General features: G+C 36.6%; 1 protein-coding gene and 1 pseudogene across 1 annotated transcript; both read left to right on the top strand.

Moving 5' to 3' along the window:
- Positions 1-6085: 6085 nt before the first annotated feature.
- LOC147949775 (uncharacterized) lies at positions 6086-7105 on the top strand. The gene is made up of 2 exons (XM_087510465.1): positions 6086-6311; positions 6666-7105. Exons 1-2 carry the CDS (start codon positions 6086-6088, stop codon positions 7103-7105), a joined length of 666 nt encoding a protein of 221 aa, XP_087366591.1.
- Positions 7106-8003: 898 nt separating this feature from the next.
- LOC104707040 (geranylgeranyl pyrophosphate synthase 11, chloroplastic-like) lies at positions 8004-17843 on the top strand (annotated as a pseudogene).
- Positions 17844-19306: the final 1463 nt, after the last annotated feature.

The raw sequence follows: 19306 nt of genomic DNA, 5'->3' as shown, positions 1-19306 counted from the left end.
CTTGGTTAGCGCTCCGATTGTACAACCGCCAGATTGGGACCTTCCCTTTGAGGTCATGACTGATGCGAGTGATTTTGCCGTGGGAGCGGTTCTTGGACAGAGAAAAGACAAGAAGCTGCACGTGATATACTATGCCAGCCGCACCTTGGATGGGGCTCATTGCAAGTATGCTACAACCGAGAAAGAACTTTTAGCGGTTGTGTTTGCTTTTGAGAAGTTCCAATCATACCTTGTTGGTTCCAAAGTGGTTTTTCACACTGATCATGCAGCATTGAGGTATCTACTGACCAAGAAGGATGCAAAACCAAGGCTACTCCATTGGATTTTGTTGCTTCAAGAGTTTGACTTGGAGATTAAAGACAAGAAGGGTATTGAGAACGGAGTTGCAGATCACTTGTCAAGAATGAGGATAGAAGAAGAGCTACCCTTGGATGATAGCCTTCCTGAAGAACATGTTTACTCGATCGGCATCTTTGATCCCGCCGAGCACATGCTCCGCCTGGGAGCACATGCTCCGAAAACCCCGTGCAAGGCAATTGATTACAACAAACAGCCGAGTTTTCCTTGGTTTGGAGAATATGCAAACTACCTAGCAGCAGAGAAAGAACCTACTGAGTTTGTGGGGAACAAGAAGAAGAAGTTCCTAAAAGACATAAGGCGGTATTTTTGGGATGAGCCTTACCTCTATAGGCATTGCTCGGATGGTGTTTTCAGGAGGTGTGTGACTGAGGAGGAGGTTTCTGGAGTCTTGTTTCATTGCCATAGCTCACCCTATGCTGGACACTTTGCTACTTTCAAAACCGTGTCCAAAGCTCTTCAAGCGGGTTATTGGTGGTCTACCATGTTCAGAGATGCGCAGCGGTTCGTGTCTACTTGCGACACATGTCAGAGACAAGGGAACATCAGCAGGAGGAATGAAATGCCTCAGAATTTCATCTTGGAGGTTGAGGTATTTGATGTTTGGGGAAATGACTTCATGGGACCTTTCCCGAACTCATTCGGCAATGAGTACATATTGGTGGCTGTCGATTACGTGTCCAAGTGGGTAGAAGCTTTGGCCAGCCCCAATAATGATGCAAAGACCGTGCTCAAGATGTTCAAGTCGGTTATTTTCCCACGGTTTGGTGTCCCACGGGTAGTCATTAGCGATGGTGGATCGCATTTCATTAACAAGGTCTTTGAGAGTCTTCTCAAGAAGAATGGAGTGAGGCACAAGGTCGCCACCACCTACCACCCACAAACAAGCGGCCAAGTTGAGATCTCTAACCGGGAGATTAAGAGCATTTTGCAAAAAACAGTGAACACAACAAGGAAGGATTGGTCTCTGAAGCTAGATGAGGCTCTATGGGCTTATAGAACCGCCTACAAAACACCCCTGGGGACTACACCGTTTCACTTGGTGTATGGTAAGGCGTGTCACCTTCCTGTTGAGCTAGAGTACGAGGCTGCTTGGGCAGTGAAAATGCTGAACTTCGACACTAAGAGCGCCCATGAAAGGAGGAAGATGCAACTGCATGAGCTAGAGGAGATTAGGCACCTCGCCTATGAAAACTCAAAACTCTACAAGGAGCGTACCAAAGCCTACCATGACAAGCAGATCCTCACTAGGACCTTTGCTCCTAATGATCAAGTCTTGTTGTTCAACTCTAGGCTGAAACTGTTTCCCGGAAAGCTAAGATCATGATGGTCCGGACCCTTCACCATCAAGGAGATTAGACCATATGGGGCTGTTGTGTTGCTGGACACAAAAGGAGGAGAATTTGTGGTGAATGGACAGAGGCTGAAGCCATATCTTGCCGCCTCTGAGCACGAAAGGGGTGAAACCTTCGCCCTAGGCGACCCTCCTATTGCCTAAGGAGCTTTCGAGTCAAGCTAATGACTTAAAACAAGCGCTGGGTGGGAGGCAACCCACCAGGTATATATTGCTGAGTTTTTCTTTTTCTTTTTAGGATTTGTTTCTTCTCTTTTCGGTTTCAGGAATGTTGGAAGAAGACGCGGAGCACATGCTCGCAGGACGCGAGCAACCCGATGCACATGCTCGGCGAACTAAGAACAAAAGAAAAAAAGAGAGGAGCGATTGGGCCAGGTAAGTTCAATGCAATTCTTTGGCTCAGGCCCACCAGGCCCACCAGGCCCACTAGCCTACCAACTCGCAAAACCCTCCTCTCTTCTTCTTCTCCTTCTTCTTCTTGTCTAGGTCTCTCTTTGGCTTATTTTCACACCGGAGACGGTGTGAAGTAAGTCCGGGGGAGGGTCACCTATGACATTTGTTTTCTTTATTTTTCTTTTTATTGAGTCAGTTTGTCATGTGAGTCGAACCAACACTTGTGGGAATTAGGACCAAAATCTGTGATGTTTTTAACCATTTGTGAGTTTGACCGTTTTTCCTAGTGACCATTGTTGCAGAACTAAGAGTACAGAGACGAGCTAATACCTCTTCACATTCGGACCCTTCTCCTGGCCAGAAAAGCTTCATCCCATTAAGGTTTCACCGGAAAGACTTAGACTCTACTTTATTGGAACCTAACCGGATTTAAATTCTTCTCGTTTTGGGCATTAGGATAGGGAACATGTCACATATTCAGGACTTCTTATTCATTTTTCCAATCTTGTTGATCCTGAATAGCTAGCTCATTTTAAGTTAGTACCCACCCCGAGCCTAACCTCCTTTCAAACCACTTGCACTTGTATTTTTGTTTTCTAATTCTGTGTGCAAAACGGTCAGGGAGAGCAGGACTGACACAATCTCTAACTCGCTCTTGCTGGAGAACCAAAGAGGAAAAAGCTGGACAGACAGAGCACGTGCTCCAACCCAGCGAGCACCTGCTCCGAAATTATATACATCCGAGTATGCGAGTTGTTTTGAGCAGAGAGAGAGCCTAGGATACGGTCCGCATGCTCCTGGGGCAATATCAGAAGAAGATCCCCCATCATCTTTCATATGTTCATATATAAAAAATAAAATAAAATAAAATAAAAAAAACGTTTAAGGATGATGGAAAGGGACCAGAGCTAGTGTTACACACCCCCGAGCATGCGTTGTACCCTGAGGAGAAAAGAGAGGCTGAGTTTGAGAAGATAAGAAGAGGAGAGTGATTAGAGGTTGTGGACATCAATGAGTCCACTCTCCCTTACCATTTTGTGCGATATCCTGCATCTCTTTCGAAGTAATGGTAACCCCTAAACACTCTATAGCTCCACCATTAAAACAGCCTTTTATCTACCAAGCCTCGATTTCACTAGCTTAATGCCCTTAATGAGAAGCTCACGCCAATTTTAATTGAATGTAAAGAGTCTTTGTCTGGAAAGTGATCTTTTTCTGGGTTTGATTGCCAATTATGGTTCTGGTTTTGGAGATGTTTGCTGGAGAATTTTATCGGTATAGCTTGTTCTAACACATGTGGTCTGCAGGTCATGGTCTACTCACGGTTTCTGAGATTTTTGCGAGTTCCCACCTTGGCTCTCTTGGCGCTTGGTTTGAGTTTGTTTGAGGACAAACAAAGATCTAAGTCCGGGGGAGTTGATATGTTACGGTTTTGACTCACTTTGACCCTGTTTATTTGATAGTTTTGTAGTTGTTTGAATCCTTTTCAGGTTATAATAAGAGGCTAGGAAGCTAAAAGCAAGGATTGGAACAGCAGGAGCAATCGGAGCAGAAAGGAGTTGAATTGGAGCAGAAAAGCTGATTTTAGACCCAGGAGCACATGCTCCCGATTTCCGAGCACATGCTCCCAACTCTATGGTTTCATGACGACACGTGGCAAGCATCTAGGCGCCGATTCCCTGCCTAATTCCCCTTATTTTAGGCGATCCTTTGTGAGAGAAAGAGGGCTGAGATCGCTTTTTAATAGGGAGATTTGAATTTGGAATCTTTCCTTATTTTTCTCTACTTGTATGCTATTTAACCTAGGGGTTTTAGGAGAGATAGATATACCCTTTTCTTTTGTTTTTGAGCGACGTTTTTGTGAGAGGAAGAAGAGCGGCTACCTTGTGAAGCATTCTCTGAACCCTTTTTATTTTTATGTCATTGAATTTCTCATCTTTTGCTATGATTCATTTCTCTATGTATGAGTAGTTTTCTTTGCTAGATTAGGGATTTCAAAAGGGGTTTCATGGGTTAGCAACAGAACACAAATAGGGCTTTATATAATTGATTGTCTTCACTATTGTTAGACTTAATGCTTAGGTTGATTTGCTCACCCAATCTATGATTCTAGGTTTATCTATTCATCAAAAGTATAATAGGTTGCTAGAAAAGACATTAGTGGGCAAATTATCCTAGACCTGCGAAAGTTGATGTGTAGGTGATTTGTGAACTTATCATTCCTGTTCTTTAATGCTTGTCTGCGATTCTGGGCTCAAACGACAGTTTAGGGTTTATGGACCGCCGAGCATGTGCTCCGGATGTCTGAGCACGTGCTCCGCGTTCCGCACAGAATCGATCAGATAGAGTTATTGATACCACGACAGTGGATCAGTTTATATTTATGTTTGAGTTCTAGACTGGTACTTAATCTATGCCCTGAATAGTTGTTTAGTTGCTATCTCTGAAATTCCCGAGAATTACCCCTGATCTAGTGTTTTGCTTATTGCCTTTTTATACCGTTTTAATCGCGTTACTGTTACCAAACAAACCCAACTTTGAATTGTCTTAGCTTGAAATTGAACCAATAGAACCATAGAGTAAAACTTGGTCTTTGTGGGATTCCACCCCTAAGTACTACTTCTTTGTTGTGCACTTGCAGTAGGAAAATAGGGTTTAAAACTCTATCTATCAATAACCAGCCATATATGGCCCATGTACGTTTAGTGCCTTATGGTCCATCGGCCTATTCTATTTCCTAGTCGGTTATGGGCTTTAGCCCTTGTACTTTACTATATATATGTAACCTCATTCGATTATCAATAATAAGAACAAGAGATTTCAGCCTTTGAATCTTCTAGTTTATAACACGTTATCAGCACGATCGATTCTAAGATCCAGCTGAGTAAAACCCTAAAACCCTAACCGCCGCCGTTCATACTTCTCTTTTCACCAAACCCTAAAACCGTCGCCTCTTTCTTCCATTGTTCGTGGAAGCTCCTGTTCGGCAATCAGTTTGTGTTTAAGGGCAAGCAAGGTTCGTGATCAAAGTTCTTGTTGGAGTTCTGTTCGAGGTTCATGAGAGATATCTGAGGTGTTTAGCTCCCAGATCAAAACCGGTCAGACCCCTTTGGTGTTAAGGTAAAAATCGAAAACTTATGGGACCATATAATTGAACCTGACCTAGAAAACTATTGAACCCTAAAACTATAAATAAACAACAACAAACAAATTTATATGTTTAAGATCCCTAAACTATAAAACTTAAAACTTAAAATCGGATGGTTTGTTGCTTAGGGTTGCATAGATTGTTTGAGAATTAAACCAAATTATACTATGATTAAAACTTGGTTGATTGTTATTGCTTGTTTGTTTATTGCATGCATCATAAGTATAAAATCGGGTCATGTACAGAATATCATAGAATCGGTTATTGCATAAATTGTTTATTGATGCATGAACCCTAAAATCGAATTTGGTAGACTTGTTTTAGGGTTGCTAAAATTCAAACCTAGTTCCTATTAGGAGTAGGAAATTTTGCTAAGTTAAAAGAAAATTTAATCTAATAATTCTAAGAATTAAATTGATTTAAATGTTTGAGAAATTCAAACCCTAAACCCAAAAAGGTTTAAGAAAATTCAAAATTATTATGCATAAAATAAATTTGGATAATTTCTAAATTAATTATAATTATCAACTTAAAGGTTTAAGAAATATTTCCTAAAATTTGTCATTATCCAATTCTAAGAAAAAGGAAATTTCTAAAAACATCTAAGAAAATAAAATGTTGCATGCTAGTTTTTCTATTTAGATTTGTTTGTTTTCCATGCACACTAAAACCAAAAATAATAAGTGAAAAGGCAAGGCATGTTTCGGTCTTAAAAACCGCATGGCCTAAGGCATGGTTCAGTCTTAAATACCGCATGACCTATTAATTGATTGCATGGCTTGGTCTCAAATACCGCATGCTAATGATCGGTTATCTATTTCTGTTTAATGCAGATGGCAAGGTTGAACAACCTGGCCTATGCTGCTTTGAATGCTTTCGGAGACAACTATCTGCAATGGGCATTGGACACTAAGATCATGCTAAAGTCAAAGGACTTATTTGAGTGCATTGAGCAAGGTTTTGAACCATCTGACAAACAAAAGTACAAGGCCATAATGCATATGCGCCATAAACTTGCTGAGAGTCTTAAGAACCAGTACCTCATCATAGAAGATCCTTGTGACCTTTGGACAGAGCTTAAACGCAGATACGGACACCAAAAGACGGTGCTCCTACCAAAGGTTCAATTCGATTGGAAAAACCTAAGGATCTAGGATTACAAATCCGTGGATGAGTATAACTCAGAGCTTTTTAGGATTGTCTCACTCCTTAGGTTGTGTGGTACTAAGGTCACCGAGAAAGAGCTACTAGAAAAGACATTGTCTACTTTTAGCCCTAACAACATATTGCTTCAACAACAATACCGAGAAAAGGGTTTTGAAACCTATGGGGACCTAATCTCGTGTCTACTGCTAGCTGAGCAGAACAATGAATTGTTGTTGATGAACAGTGCTATGAGACCTCCTGGTACAGCCCCATTACCAGAAGCACACAAGGTGGATGTGGTAAAGCAAAATCTGAATGAGCCTAAGGAACCCAAAGAGACCAACTACGTCCACAGAGAAAGACACTATGGTCATGGCCGTGGTGGTAGAGGACGTGGTGGTCGTGGACAGTTCCAGGCCAGCCGCTTTGACGGTAATGGCCGTGGAGGCCGCGGACGTGGTGGTAAGGGCTGTGGGTCTTTTAAACCACAAAACAAGGCTAAATCCGTTTGTCACCGATGTGGTATGTCCAATCATTGCGCCAAGAATTGCAGAACCCCTAGACATCTTATTGATGCATATCAAGAAGTCTTGAAGAAGAACCCGGAAGCCAACTATGTGCATCTCGATGGTGAAAATGACTTCGACCATGAGAATGATGATTTACTAGAATATGAGACTTCCGATTGCCTTAAAGATGATGACTAAATTTCGGTTTTGTTTTGGTTTAGTTTTATGATTTTATGGTAATGTATTGGATAATTATTTTTGGTTTAAATTCAATGATTTTATTTCAATATTTATTTGCTTGTTTTATTAAACCTCATAATGAAAAATGTCAATGTTAGTACAATTGCGGGTATAGCAAGCTTAATAGAAGGCTACGGCCAAACTCATATATTATTACCTAATGGCACACATATTGAAGTAAGTGATGCCTTGTACTCACCCAGCTCTAAGAGAAGCTTACTGAGCTTTAAAGACATTTGGTTGAATGGTTATCATATTGAAACAAAGGGTGAAGGTAGCAAAGAATTTCTATACATTACCGAAATTGTAAATGGACATAAGAAGGTCTTAGAGACTATACCTGCATTAGCCACTGGTTTATACCATGCTAAGATTAACGTGATAGAAGCTAACTTGGCAAAGCACAAAATGTTCAAAGAACAGTTCACTCTATGGCATGACCGGCTTGGCCATCCGGGAACGAACATGATGCGTGTGTAGCACCCTTAAGGAAAGAAAAGTTATCCCTAAAAATCTCACGTGTGTAGCATGTACACAAGGGAAACTCATTATAAGGCCATCACTAGGCAAAGTAATTAAGACTATATGTCTTGATAATGCTGGTGAATTTACATCCCAAGCGTTTAATGAATGTTGTATGTCCATGGGGGGAAGTGTGGAACATCCCGTGGTACATGTCCATACATAAAATGGATTAGCTGAATCTTTCATTAAACGGATCAAATTGATTGCTTGACCATTACTCCTAAGGTCGAAGCTTCCTGTGTCGGCTTGGGGACACGCAGTAATACATGTAACAGAGTTTATACGCATCAGGCCATCTAGTGAGAATAAATATTCGCCATCCCAATTACTAATGGGTCATGAGCCAGACATTTCCCATCTAAAGACATTCGGGTGTCTCGTTTATGTACCGATTGCATCATCACAGAAAATAAAGATGGGACCTCACAGGAGGATGGGAATATTTGTTGGATATGAGTCTCCCACCATTATAAAGTATCTAGAGCCAACCACAGGAGATTTATTTAAGGCATGATACGCGGACTGTGAATTTACAGAATCTGAATTCCCTATGTTGGGTGGAGAGACTAGCAAGCTGATTAAAGAAATAACATGGAATCAAACATCCTTGAATTGGCAAGTTCCTCGGACTCTAGCCTGTGATACAGAGGTCCAGAAAATTATACATTTGCAAAAGCTAGTTATACAATTGCCAGATTCCTTTGCTGACCCAAAGAGAGTAACAAAATCGTACATACCAGCTTGTAATTCACCAGTACGTATTGATGTTCAGAAGGAACACAATAATCAAGTTGCTACAGAGTCTAAGCCACGTTTAAAACGAGGTAGACCATTAGGTTCCAAAGATAAGAACCCTCGGAAGTCTAAAGGTGCAAAACAGACCGAGGTTAAGGGAATTAAAGAAAATACAGACATGGCCGCGGCAAAGCCTAAGGTACCAAATGAGGTTTGGGACGCTGAACCTCAAGGACCTGAAGGTATTGATAATAATGAGATCTCAATAAATTATATGATGTCTGGAATTAAATGGAACCGTAAAGATGTCGACATCGATGAAATATTTGTATACAAGGTAGCACTTGAGATAAATGAGGATCATGAACCCACGTCTATATTAGAGTGCACTCAAAGTAAAGATTGGCTAAAGTGGAAAGAAGCCATTGACGTGGAGTTAAACTCTTTAAAGAAGAGAAGTGTGTTTGGTCCGATCTTAAGGATAACACCTGAAATTAAACATGTTGGACATAAGTGAGTCTTTGTAAGAAAGAGAAATGAGAAGAATGAAACCGTGAGATACAAAGCACGGCTTGTAGCACAAGGATTCTCTCAAAGACCAGGCATAGATTATGAGGAGACATACTCCCCTGGGATGGATGCAACAACATTTCGGTACTTAATAAGTTTGGCTATAAGAGAAAAACTGGATTTGCGGTTAATGGATGTTGTAACCACATACTTATATGATCCACTGGATAATGAAATATATATGAGATTACCAGAGGGTTTTGAGCTCAAAGATAAGAATGGTTCTCGAGAACAGTACTGCATTAGGATGAACAAATCCCTTTATGGACTGAAACAGAGTGGTCGAATATTTAGCTAAAGAAGGCTATAAGAATGACCCAATCAGTCCATGTCTATTTATAAAGAAGTTTGCAAACAAAGGGTTTGTAATTATAGCAGTTTATGTGGATGATTTAAACATCCTTGGGACCTCTGGGGAAATCGCCCAAACAGTCGAATATCTAAAGAAAGAATTTGAGATGAAAGACCTAGGCAAGACAAAATTCTGTTTGGGATTACAGCTTGAGTACATTGGTAATGGAATCCTTGTGCATCAAAAGGCATATACAGAAAAGGTACTCAAGAGGTTTAATATGGACCAAGCTCACCCATTGACCAGCCCAATGGTTGTTAGAAGCTTAGACTTGGATAAAGATCCATTTGGTCCAAAGAAGACCGATGAAGAAGTTCTCGGACCTGAAATGACATACCTCAGTGCTATAGGAGCGTTAATGTTCTTGGCTAGTCACACTAGACCAGACATATGTTTTGCCGTGAACCTCCTAGCAAGATTTAGTTCTTGTCCGACTTTAAGGCACTGGAACGGTGTTAAACATGTTCTGCGTTACCTACAAGGAACGACAGACTTTGGTTTATTTTATACTAACTATAACAGAGATGGTTTAGTTGGTTTTGCTGATGCAGGTTATCTATCTGATCCACACAATGGTAAGTCTCAAACAGGTTACGTGTTTACACACGGTGGTACGGCAATCTCGTGGCGTTCTATGAAGCAAAGCATTGTGGCCACTTCGTCTAACCACGCGGAAATCCTAGCAATTCATGAAGCCGGACGAGAGAGTGTATGGTTGAGATCGATGACTCAACACATTAGAGCAAATTGCGGTATGATCGAGGACAACGAACCAACCATAATCTATGAAGACAATACGGCCTGCATCGCACAGCTCAAGAAAGGTTACATCAAGGGAGATCGGACAAAGCACATCCTACCGAAGTTCTTCTTCACACACGAACTACAAAAGGTCGGAGAAGTTCATGTGTTGCAAGTGCAATCAAGCGACAACTCAGCCGATCTCTTCACTAAGGCATTACCGACAACAACGTTCAAGAAGCTCATGCACCAGATTGGAATGCGGAGGTTTAAGGACTTAGAGTGATGCTTGGAACAGGGGGAGTAATGCGTGCTGTACTCTTTTTCCTTCACCATGGTTTTGTCCCACTGGGTTTTCCTGGTAAGGTTTTAATGAGGCAGCATCCCCAAGCGTATTACAGAAATCCTCTCTTTGCATCGGCACGGTTATGCCATCCAAGGGGGAGTGTTGTAAAGCACTGGATGGTGGACTCCATAACCGGCCATGTATGGCCCATGTACGTTTAGTGCGTTACGGCCCATCGGCCTATTCTATTTCCTACTCGATTATGGGCTTTAGGCCTTGTACTTTAATATATATATGTAACATCATTCGATTATCAATAATAAGAGCAAGATATTTCAGCCTTTGAATCTTCTAGTTTATAACAGAATACGTTTTTTTTTTTAAATTCACTAGTTAATTAATTGGTTGAAATAACTTTTACAGAAAAAGCCCAAATAAAACAGAGCACCAGGAATTTGTTTGGCTCAATATTAGAAACAAGCACTAGGAATATAAAGCAAACACTAGACAAAAGGAATTTGTTCATTCGAGATTAAATATTCTTATTCTCAATTCATAAAAACCGAACACAAAAAAGTCTTATCTATGTCATCACCTTCCATACTTATCAAGCAGATGACTGCAACATACATATATATATATATATATATATATATATATATATATATATATATATATATATATATATACATATATATATACACATATATATATATTCATATTTAACTTAGCTAGGTTTTGCTTATATTTTTCTCATGTTTTGCTTATATTTTTCTTATGTTTTTCTTATTTTTTTGCTACTTTTCATTATTCAAATAACGATAACATTAGAATTGTAGTCACATTAAACTAGTTCAATAACTATAATATAAATGTACTGAATTAATAAAATATTACTTTCATTTTAACTATAATACTAGATTCGGACCTGCACGTACATGCTGGGTTGATTTCAAAACCGAATAATCTAAATTGTCAAGCGGGTCAAACCCCTCTCGATAGGCATGCATTTGAACCGGATTAGTGATGTGTTAACCTTGTATTAATATTATATATTATATAATAGCTATCTGAAAGTTAGGTATATAATTATATATTTTGTTTATTTCCAAAAGTTTGCAAATAACCTAAAAATATGTGACTGTTAAACCTTAATTTTTTTTAAAAAATCATAGAAGCCTTATTGGCAAATAAAATACTTTTAAGACTTTTAAATGCTTTTATTTAAAGCCTTAAAAGCCTTCAGCAATCAGGGGTTATGTGAATTTGATGACTGCACTCAAGCTATTTTAAAATGGTTTCGTACTTGCTTCTTGTGTGATCTTTGTTTTATGTTGAGTTGGATTTTTACATAATTTTCAGGTTTAGTAGTGATTTAGTCTCCGTTTATACCATAAAGTAACATAACTTAACTACAGAATGTAAATGACTAAATGACTAATAAATTAGAAATGAATAACTAATTGTTACGAAAACATAAGATATCTATTTTATTGTTGTGTCAATAACCTTTACACTTATAACTTGTACTTAGAAGGTTGTGACGATCATTTAAATATCCACTGGAAATGTTCTATTCTATTTTTAAAATATAAAGATTTATTAACATGAGATTGAGATTAGAAGACAGTTTTGTAAAATTCTTGACTATGTTGACCTTGAACCCTGCATAAACACACCCTAATTATTAGCTAATTTAAATAAAACATAACAAATACCAAATAATTAGATTCTTAATGTTAAGGTATGCGTAAAATATACCTATGACTTTGATTTCTGAGTCAAATATATCGATCCAAAGTTTGCTATCTACAAAAACAAAGCACACAAATTAATAAGACACAAAAATCACATTTAAAAAGTCGAGACAAAATTACAGCATTTAACATTATAATCTCGCAACAATGTTAAAATTTAGGAATGTTTAGTTGTTTGTATAAATTTATATCACCAACTATTATTTTGAAGAACTTCTAACGACTTAACAAATCCAAAGAATCAATAGCACCTTTTTGGTTCGGGTGGTTGACATTTAATCTCTGCAATACTTCTTTGTCCAAATCTTCCCTGCACAATCAAACCCAAATCCTCCCTGAAATAGCATTCCCCAACATCAAAACACTATATCCCCCAAATCTTTCTTTTTTGACATATTAACAAAGAATTTATAAGTGTGAAGATCGATTGGTGTAAATCATAATAGAAAGCAAAGAAACATAAGCATATGCATGCTCATGCCATTTTATACAAATAGAGGTGAGTAATATTAATCCTCTTAACTTCTCATCTGCTTTATAAATTGAACAGAAACTATTTAATCAAAAAACAGAAACAGAATAACATAGAAAATGATAACTCATACAGATTCTGGAATACTTTCATAATTAATTTTCTTATTCAAAAATAATCCATCCCTTCATGCTCTTAAACCTATACTTAGATAATTGAGACCACACTGAAAATTTGCATATGTTATAATCTTTGTCTACAAAAGTTTAAACTTATACCCTTAAATTAGCAGACGGCTCCTTAGGCTTCTCAAGCTATGTTTACTGTAAAACCTATATAAACACATTGTAGTTGTTAGCTTATTTAAATAAAATCTAACAAAGAATAAATAATTATAAATAAAGAGAGACATAGATTAAACGGAACATGTTAACATGCATATAACAATCTGGAAAGAAAAAGATTTAACAAAGAACACAATAAGCTAATAGGTTTTGGTTTTAGAATAAAATAGATTTAAGATTTTTTGTTGAGTTGAAAATGATTTAATTACTGCAATATTTTATACAACAAAAGAGGTCGTTTAAAATGTAAGTTGCTAAGATTTGATAAGTTGCTAAGATTTTGTAAATTAGAATATTTCTAAATCGTTTAGCTTATGTTAACTTCCGAAATTTTGGTGTAAATTGTCAAATATGTTTTTTTAATTAACCGCATTTATATTTTTTGTAGAAGCTATTCTAAGATTGAACTTTCCTAATATTAGCAATATAACTTTAATGTTATAAGGAAAGAAATAAAGTATGATGTGTTAATTATGTGGGTTGATTTTCTTTTCTTAGTGTAGTACCTAATTTACGTGGGTAGATTTGTTTAGATTTAATGGCATATACAAACGAATATTGTGTTACCATATTTTTTATTTCCGATTTTTATGTGTTAATAATCATTTAATATTTGTTTGGCTACTACACTTAAATATTAATCTGTTTGGTTCCGATTTTTGTGGCTAAACGTATCACATATAATATTTGTTTGGTTCCATAGTTACTCTCATTAATTAAATCTGTTTGGCCTCAAGGATTATACATATCCTTCTTATTTGAATAGCATTTCATTGTAATAATTTCTAACTCTATGTCTATTTATTAAAAATGCTTCCTTTTAATAGTATAGATTACTTTCACATGACAGTTAAAATGGCACCTTGACAGCCCCTTGAGTTAACCATTACATTTGATACACCATTTAATAGATTAATTGATGCTCCACATTTAAGTGGAATCTTTGTGAGTTGTATTTGTAGGTAAAAGAGAAAGATATATTAGTTAGGAAGATGTCTTTTTTTAAGAGTGTTTGCAAGAGATAAAAATATGTTTTGCTCACTCAGATAACAAGAAAATTATGGATCTAATGTTAACGTTTATGTAGTTGATGTGAAGCTGCTTGAAAAAAGGCTAAGAGTAATATAAAAAAAAATTACATTAACAAGAAGTAATATTTATCATGAAAGCCAAAGACTTATAAAACATATTACGAATAAATAACTTGAGACGTGCATAGAGAATATTTGCAAACACAACATTGTACTAGCCTGACTGGTTTTGCCATCGTTTAACCTTGTCTTCAATGTGAACCTTGTTTTAAGGATTTTGTTTTTGTGGACATCTATACACTCTCAATTTCTAAAAGACTTGCCATTTGGATTTCCTGGAGATCACTTGTAGAATGACGTGTTTTTGCATCTTCATCACTTGAACCATTGTGGGTCTCCTACTGGCTATTGAGCTCTATATTTCATATTTATGCAGTTTTCTGCCAACTTTGCAACCGTTTTAATGCTCTTCATTGTTTCTTTGTTGTTTGTACCAATGCTTTCGTCTAGTTCCTCCCAGAACTTCCCATTTCTTAACTTCAGGCGTAACCACATCGCCAAATTTGATACCACTTCTCCCAAAGTTTTATCAACAAATTTTTCTCCCTCTGATCACTCCAAATGCATAAACGTCCACTTAGTGTTCATTTTTCAAATTACTATAAACACACAGATTCAACATGGATGTATATACCTGCAACAAAGAGACTTCTTAGACTTTTTCTCCTTGAAATAAGTTACACAATAATCAAAAAAAAATATTGATTAAAGGTAAGCAAAAACTATGAAAAATATAAGAAAAAACCGAGTAAAACATAAGTTAAATATATGACTAAATACATAATTAAAGATCTAAAACTTTTGATATTAAAAAAAAAAGTTAACGTTCAGTAATTACTAACCACACAATGTAGTTGCCGGCAAGAACAACATCAGCTCCAAACAACTGAACAAGTCAAAGACCTCAGTAATTTTCTCTAAACAGTTAATTTTTCTTTACTATTTTCACAATATCCGAAAAGATAGGCCAAAATCTTGTGCCTCAAACCGGTAAGCACATCGATTTGGTTTTGAATTCATTTATCCCTCTCTCTCATCAATTGTTTTCGAGATTATTCTCTTGATAGCAATTATGTTTCCTTGGGGATGTTCTCCTTTATAAACAATGCTGGAACCTCCTTTTCCTAAGACGTTTTCATTGCTGAAATCGTTAGTGGCTTTTTGAAGAATCTCTATTGTGTATGTATGACCACATTCACTTTCATCAATAATATCCTGGCGAATTAAAGGCTATCTCCTCTGTTTCCATAGGTTTCCTACACTTATAAATCCAAATTAATAAACCAATAATGGTTAGGATGAAAACCGAAACCAATTCCGTAGGTTGTACGGAACTCTCTAACTTTGGAACCGCTCCACTTAAGTTGGATACGTTGAGAATCCATAGAAAGGGAAGTGCAGCCAAGGATGACCGAATTTCTCCTTCGAGATTGTTTCTTTTGAGATAAACCACTTCTAAATTGGCTAGAAGTCCTACCGCAGGTGAGATTACGCCACCTAGAGCCAAGCCAGAGAGGTTAAGGGATATGACTTGATGGTTATCGAAGTTGCATATATCACCTTTCCATTTGCAATAAGTAAATGCAGATATCGTAAACCATCTCAAAACAAAAAAAATCTTATTATCTTTTTTTACTTTTTTCACAAAAAAACAATATATAAAAATGCAACAATAATGTTAAAAAAATAGTTGGACATCGAAAAGTAAATAACATACACGGCAAACAAATAGTTAATTTTTGCCAAGTATTTTAAAACAGAAATTCAACATGGATGTATATACCTGCAACAAAGAGAGATCTTACACTTTTTCTCCTTGAAATAAGTTACACAATAATCAAAAGACAAAAACTAAGTAATCAGAAACTATGAAAAATATAAGAAAAAAATGAGTAAAACAAAAGTTAAATTTGACAAAATACAAATTTAAGATATAAAATTTGTGATATTAAAAAAATATAAGCGTTTAGTAATTACTAACTTCATATAATAATGTTTTGTGGCTTCATGTCACGGTGAATTATACGGTTAGAATGCAAGTAATGCAATGCTTTGACCTGATTTTTTAGAGAAGCTTCGATATGGTCTTGAACTTGCTCTTCCCGAAGGCAATTGTCATCTTCCAGATGTATCACAAGAGAATAATTAGAACCATCTCAATTCTCATCTTTTGTAGACACTTTAGAGATGAAACCAATTTTAATAAATAAAAATTGTTGTGCTTATAGGTGATAAGCAATCTAGGGAAAATGTCTGAATAACCCAACATGGGAATTGAAGAAATGGAAGAGAAGAATTACAAATGCTCAGATGACGAAATGTCAAACAAAAAATTCGCTAAACCAAAAGAAACATCATAACACCCTAATTTTGCTAACATCAATTCTCAATTCATTGAACCCTAATTTCAATCATATCAGATAAGTCTAATTAATCACCATCTACAAGAGAGATTCTTACCAAGAGAAACAGATTGAAGCATGATTGAACCAAACTCTCCTATTTGGCCACTTGATTTGATGAACCAAAGTGGTTCTAACAGAAATCACCGATGGTGGCACGGGCGGTGGAGACGGTGATGAAAATGCACAAAGGCGATTTTCTGACTGTTTCACGCCAAGAGAGGTTTATATGAAACAGTCAAACATAAATTTGAAAGTTCATGGTTAACTACTTATATTTATCTCAGCTCATCCTTCCTCTTCTTCCAATCCAGAGTAAGAAGATACAATTCCATATCCTCACTAAACAATCTCCAAAAACGCACTGTTTTATCCCTCTCTTCTGCTCTCACCTCACAAGGCGACACACACATGACTCCACTAGAGGGAAAAGGCAATGATCCCAACTCTGCCTTTGACTTTAAGTCATATATAATTCTTAAGGCTGAGTTCGTAAGTGTCGTTCTCGACGTTTCAGTACCACTTTCGAAACCCCTCACAATCCAAGAGGCGGTGCGGTACTCTTTGCTAGCGGTGGAAAACGTGTCAGGCCTCTACTTTGCATTGCAGCCTGCGAGCTCGTGGGTGGCGGCAAGGCTATGTCAGCCGCTTGCGCAGTCAAGATGATCCACACAAGCTCTCTCGTTCATGATGACCTTCCCTCCATGGACAATGCTGACCTCCGCCGAGGCAAGCTCACCAACCACAAGGTATGTTTGTTAAATCATTAGAATTGAATCATTCATTGACGTTAATGTATGCTCACTTCTTCTGATTTAAAACAAGTTATTTGGAGAAGACATGGCGATTTTGGCGGGTGACGCACTCTTTGCTTTGGCGTTTAAGCACGTGACAGCCTGCACGTGACAGCCTTGTCAAGTGCGTTGGTTGTTTCCCCTGATAGGAAGATCCGTGCGGTAATTGAGCTGGCAAAGGCCATAGGGACAAAAGGTCTAGTTGCGGGGCAAGTGATCGACTTATGTAGGGAAGGGTTGAATCCAAGCGATGTCGGGTTGGAGCGTCTAGAGTTCATCCACCTCCAGAAAAAGCCGCTTTGTTGGAGGCAGTGGCGGTTGTAGGAGCCATATTGGGAGGTGGAACAGAGGACGAGATCGAAAAGCTAAGAAAGTATGCGAGATGTATTGGACTGTTGTTTCAGGTGGTTGATGATATACTTGACGTAACGAAATCTACTGATGAACTGGGTAAGAGCACCGAAAAAGACGTTATTGCTGGCAAACTTACATATCCGATGTTGATTGGTTTGGAGAAATCGAGGGAACTTGCACGGAAATTAAGCAAAAAAATCAGAGAAACAGCTTCTAGAGTTCGATTCGAATTAGGTGGCTCCTCTCGTGGCTCTTGCTAGAAGACACAACTGAATAACTGATCATAAATGTGTCTAAATGTCCAAAAAAGTCTGTTTCGTTGAATCTCTTTCCTCGTGTTGTGTTGTTTAAATTTCTTATGAACCAATTATATTAGGATCACTAGGTGTTTGTGGTGTAGTTGACACTTTTTTGTTTTTTTTTTTTTTATCTTTTTTGTTTTTTCTTTTGTATTATTTCGTTTTAATTAGACATATACGGACTTCGCAGTCACTTGTATTTATACACTATATGTTTATACCATTTCGTTTAGATGTGTACAATTGTGGCGTTTATTTTTATGAATTATGAGGATGTTGTTTCTTGCTTTTGAGGATCCAATCTTATCATTGACTGATATTGTTCCTAATACATTTATTGTACAGTATTTTAGATTTTCTAATTAACTGCTTATATAAACCCTTCATACGTTGATGTTGCAATAATAAGTTATTTTTTAAAAATAATTATCTTCCGTGTAAGTGATTATGTTTGTATGCACATGTTTTGGTCTAATATCAATAAGATCGTTTCTATTTTTCTTTAGCTGGCTTTGAAACCAATTTTGAGTTAAGCAAATAATGGATTGAATTATGATGTTAATAAGTAATATAAATTCTTATGTATATATATTTTATATATGTGACTATAATTTTAACTAACAAAAATATTCTGTAATATTTAAAGATAATCTTGAACATATATATATATATATATATGTGGGAGGAATGTATGGAATTATTGGATAGAAGTTATTTTTGAGTTAAATGACCTTTTATGCCTTTAAATTGAGTTAAATATTAATAAATTTTTATATGTGTTTTGACTTTTTTTAAAAAGAATACCAAGTGTTTCCTTCCAAATTTGAAGTGACATAGTATTTTAGTTTTCTTATATGATTTTATGAACTTCAATGTAAAGGTTTTTCAAAGTAATAAGTACACTCACACTGATTGAATTATAAAATTTGGAGAAATGTTTATTTCGATTAATCATCTGCTCTTTTAAATATATTAAATAAGTATGTTGCTGTTCCTACAAATAGGACAACATATATTATAGTCTAACCATGGAGTTAAGCAATGAAAATGGAACTTGTGATTTCAATACAAAATGCTTATATATATATATATATTATGTTACGCATTGATCGTTTAAAAATGAATAGGAACATCTAATTTTCAAATAAAGTTGATTTTTTTGTTAAAACCAACATATGTGAATTTAAATATAACTATGCAAATTTAAAAAATAAATATGAATAGATTAGAAAGGCAAGAAATATAAAAGAAATATTTTATTTATATATATATATATATATAAAATAAAAATTGAAAACAATGCTAAATATATATAATATTTCTAAATTAAAATATAGAATCAAACTCTTACAAGTTACAACACATATGAGATATAACAACATTTGATATTGGTGGGAGAGGAGGAGAGAATGATTACTATAAGATGGTAATCCAAAT

The sequence above is a fragment of the Camelina sativa genome, chromosome 1 (assembly GCF_030686135.1).
Source record: "Camelina sativa cultivar CO46 ecotype springtype chromosome 1, ASM3068613v1".
NCBI lineage: Eukaryota > Viridiplantae > Streptophyta > Magnoliopsida > Brassicales > Brassicaceae > Camelina > Camelina sativa.
Note: the sequence above shows the minus strand (reverse complement) of the source record. Positions and strands in the feature narration are given on the sequence as shown.

Bases quoted from the DNA above. Each gene is read 5' to 3' on its own strand.
- LOC147949775 (XM_087510465.1), top strand. From the start codon at position 6,086: ATGGCAAGGTTGAACAACCTGGCCTATGCTGCTTTGAATGCTTTCGGA. The intron at 6,312-6,665 runs GTGACCTTTGGA...CTCCTGGTACAG, and splicing joins CCTCATCATAGAAGATCCTT to CCCCATTACCAGAAGCACAC.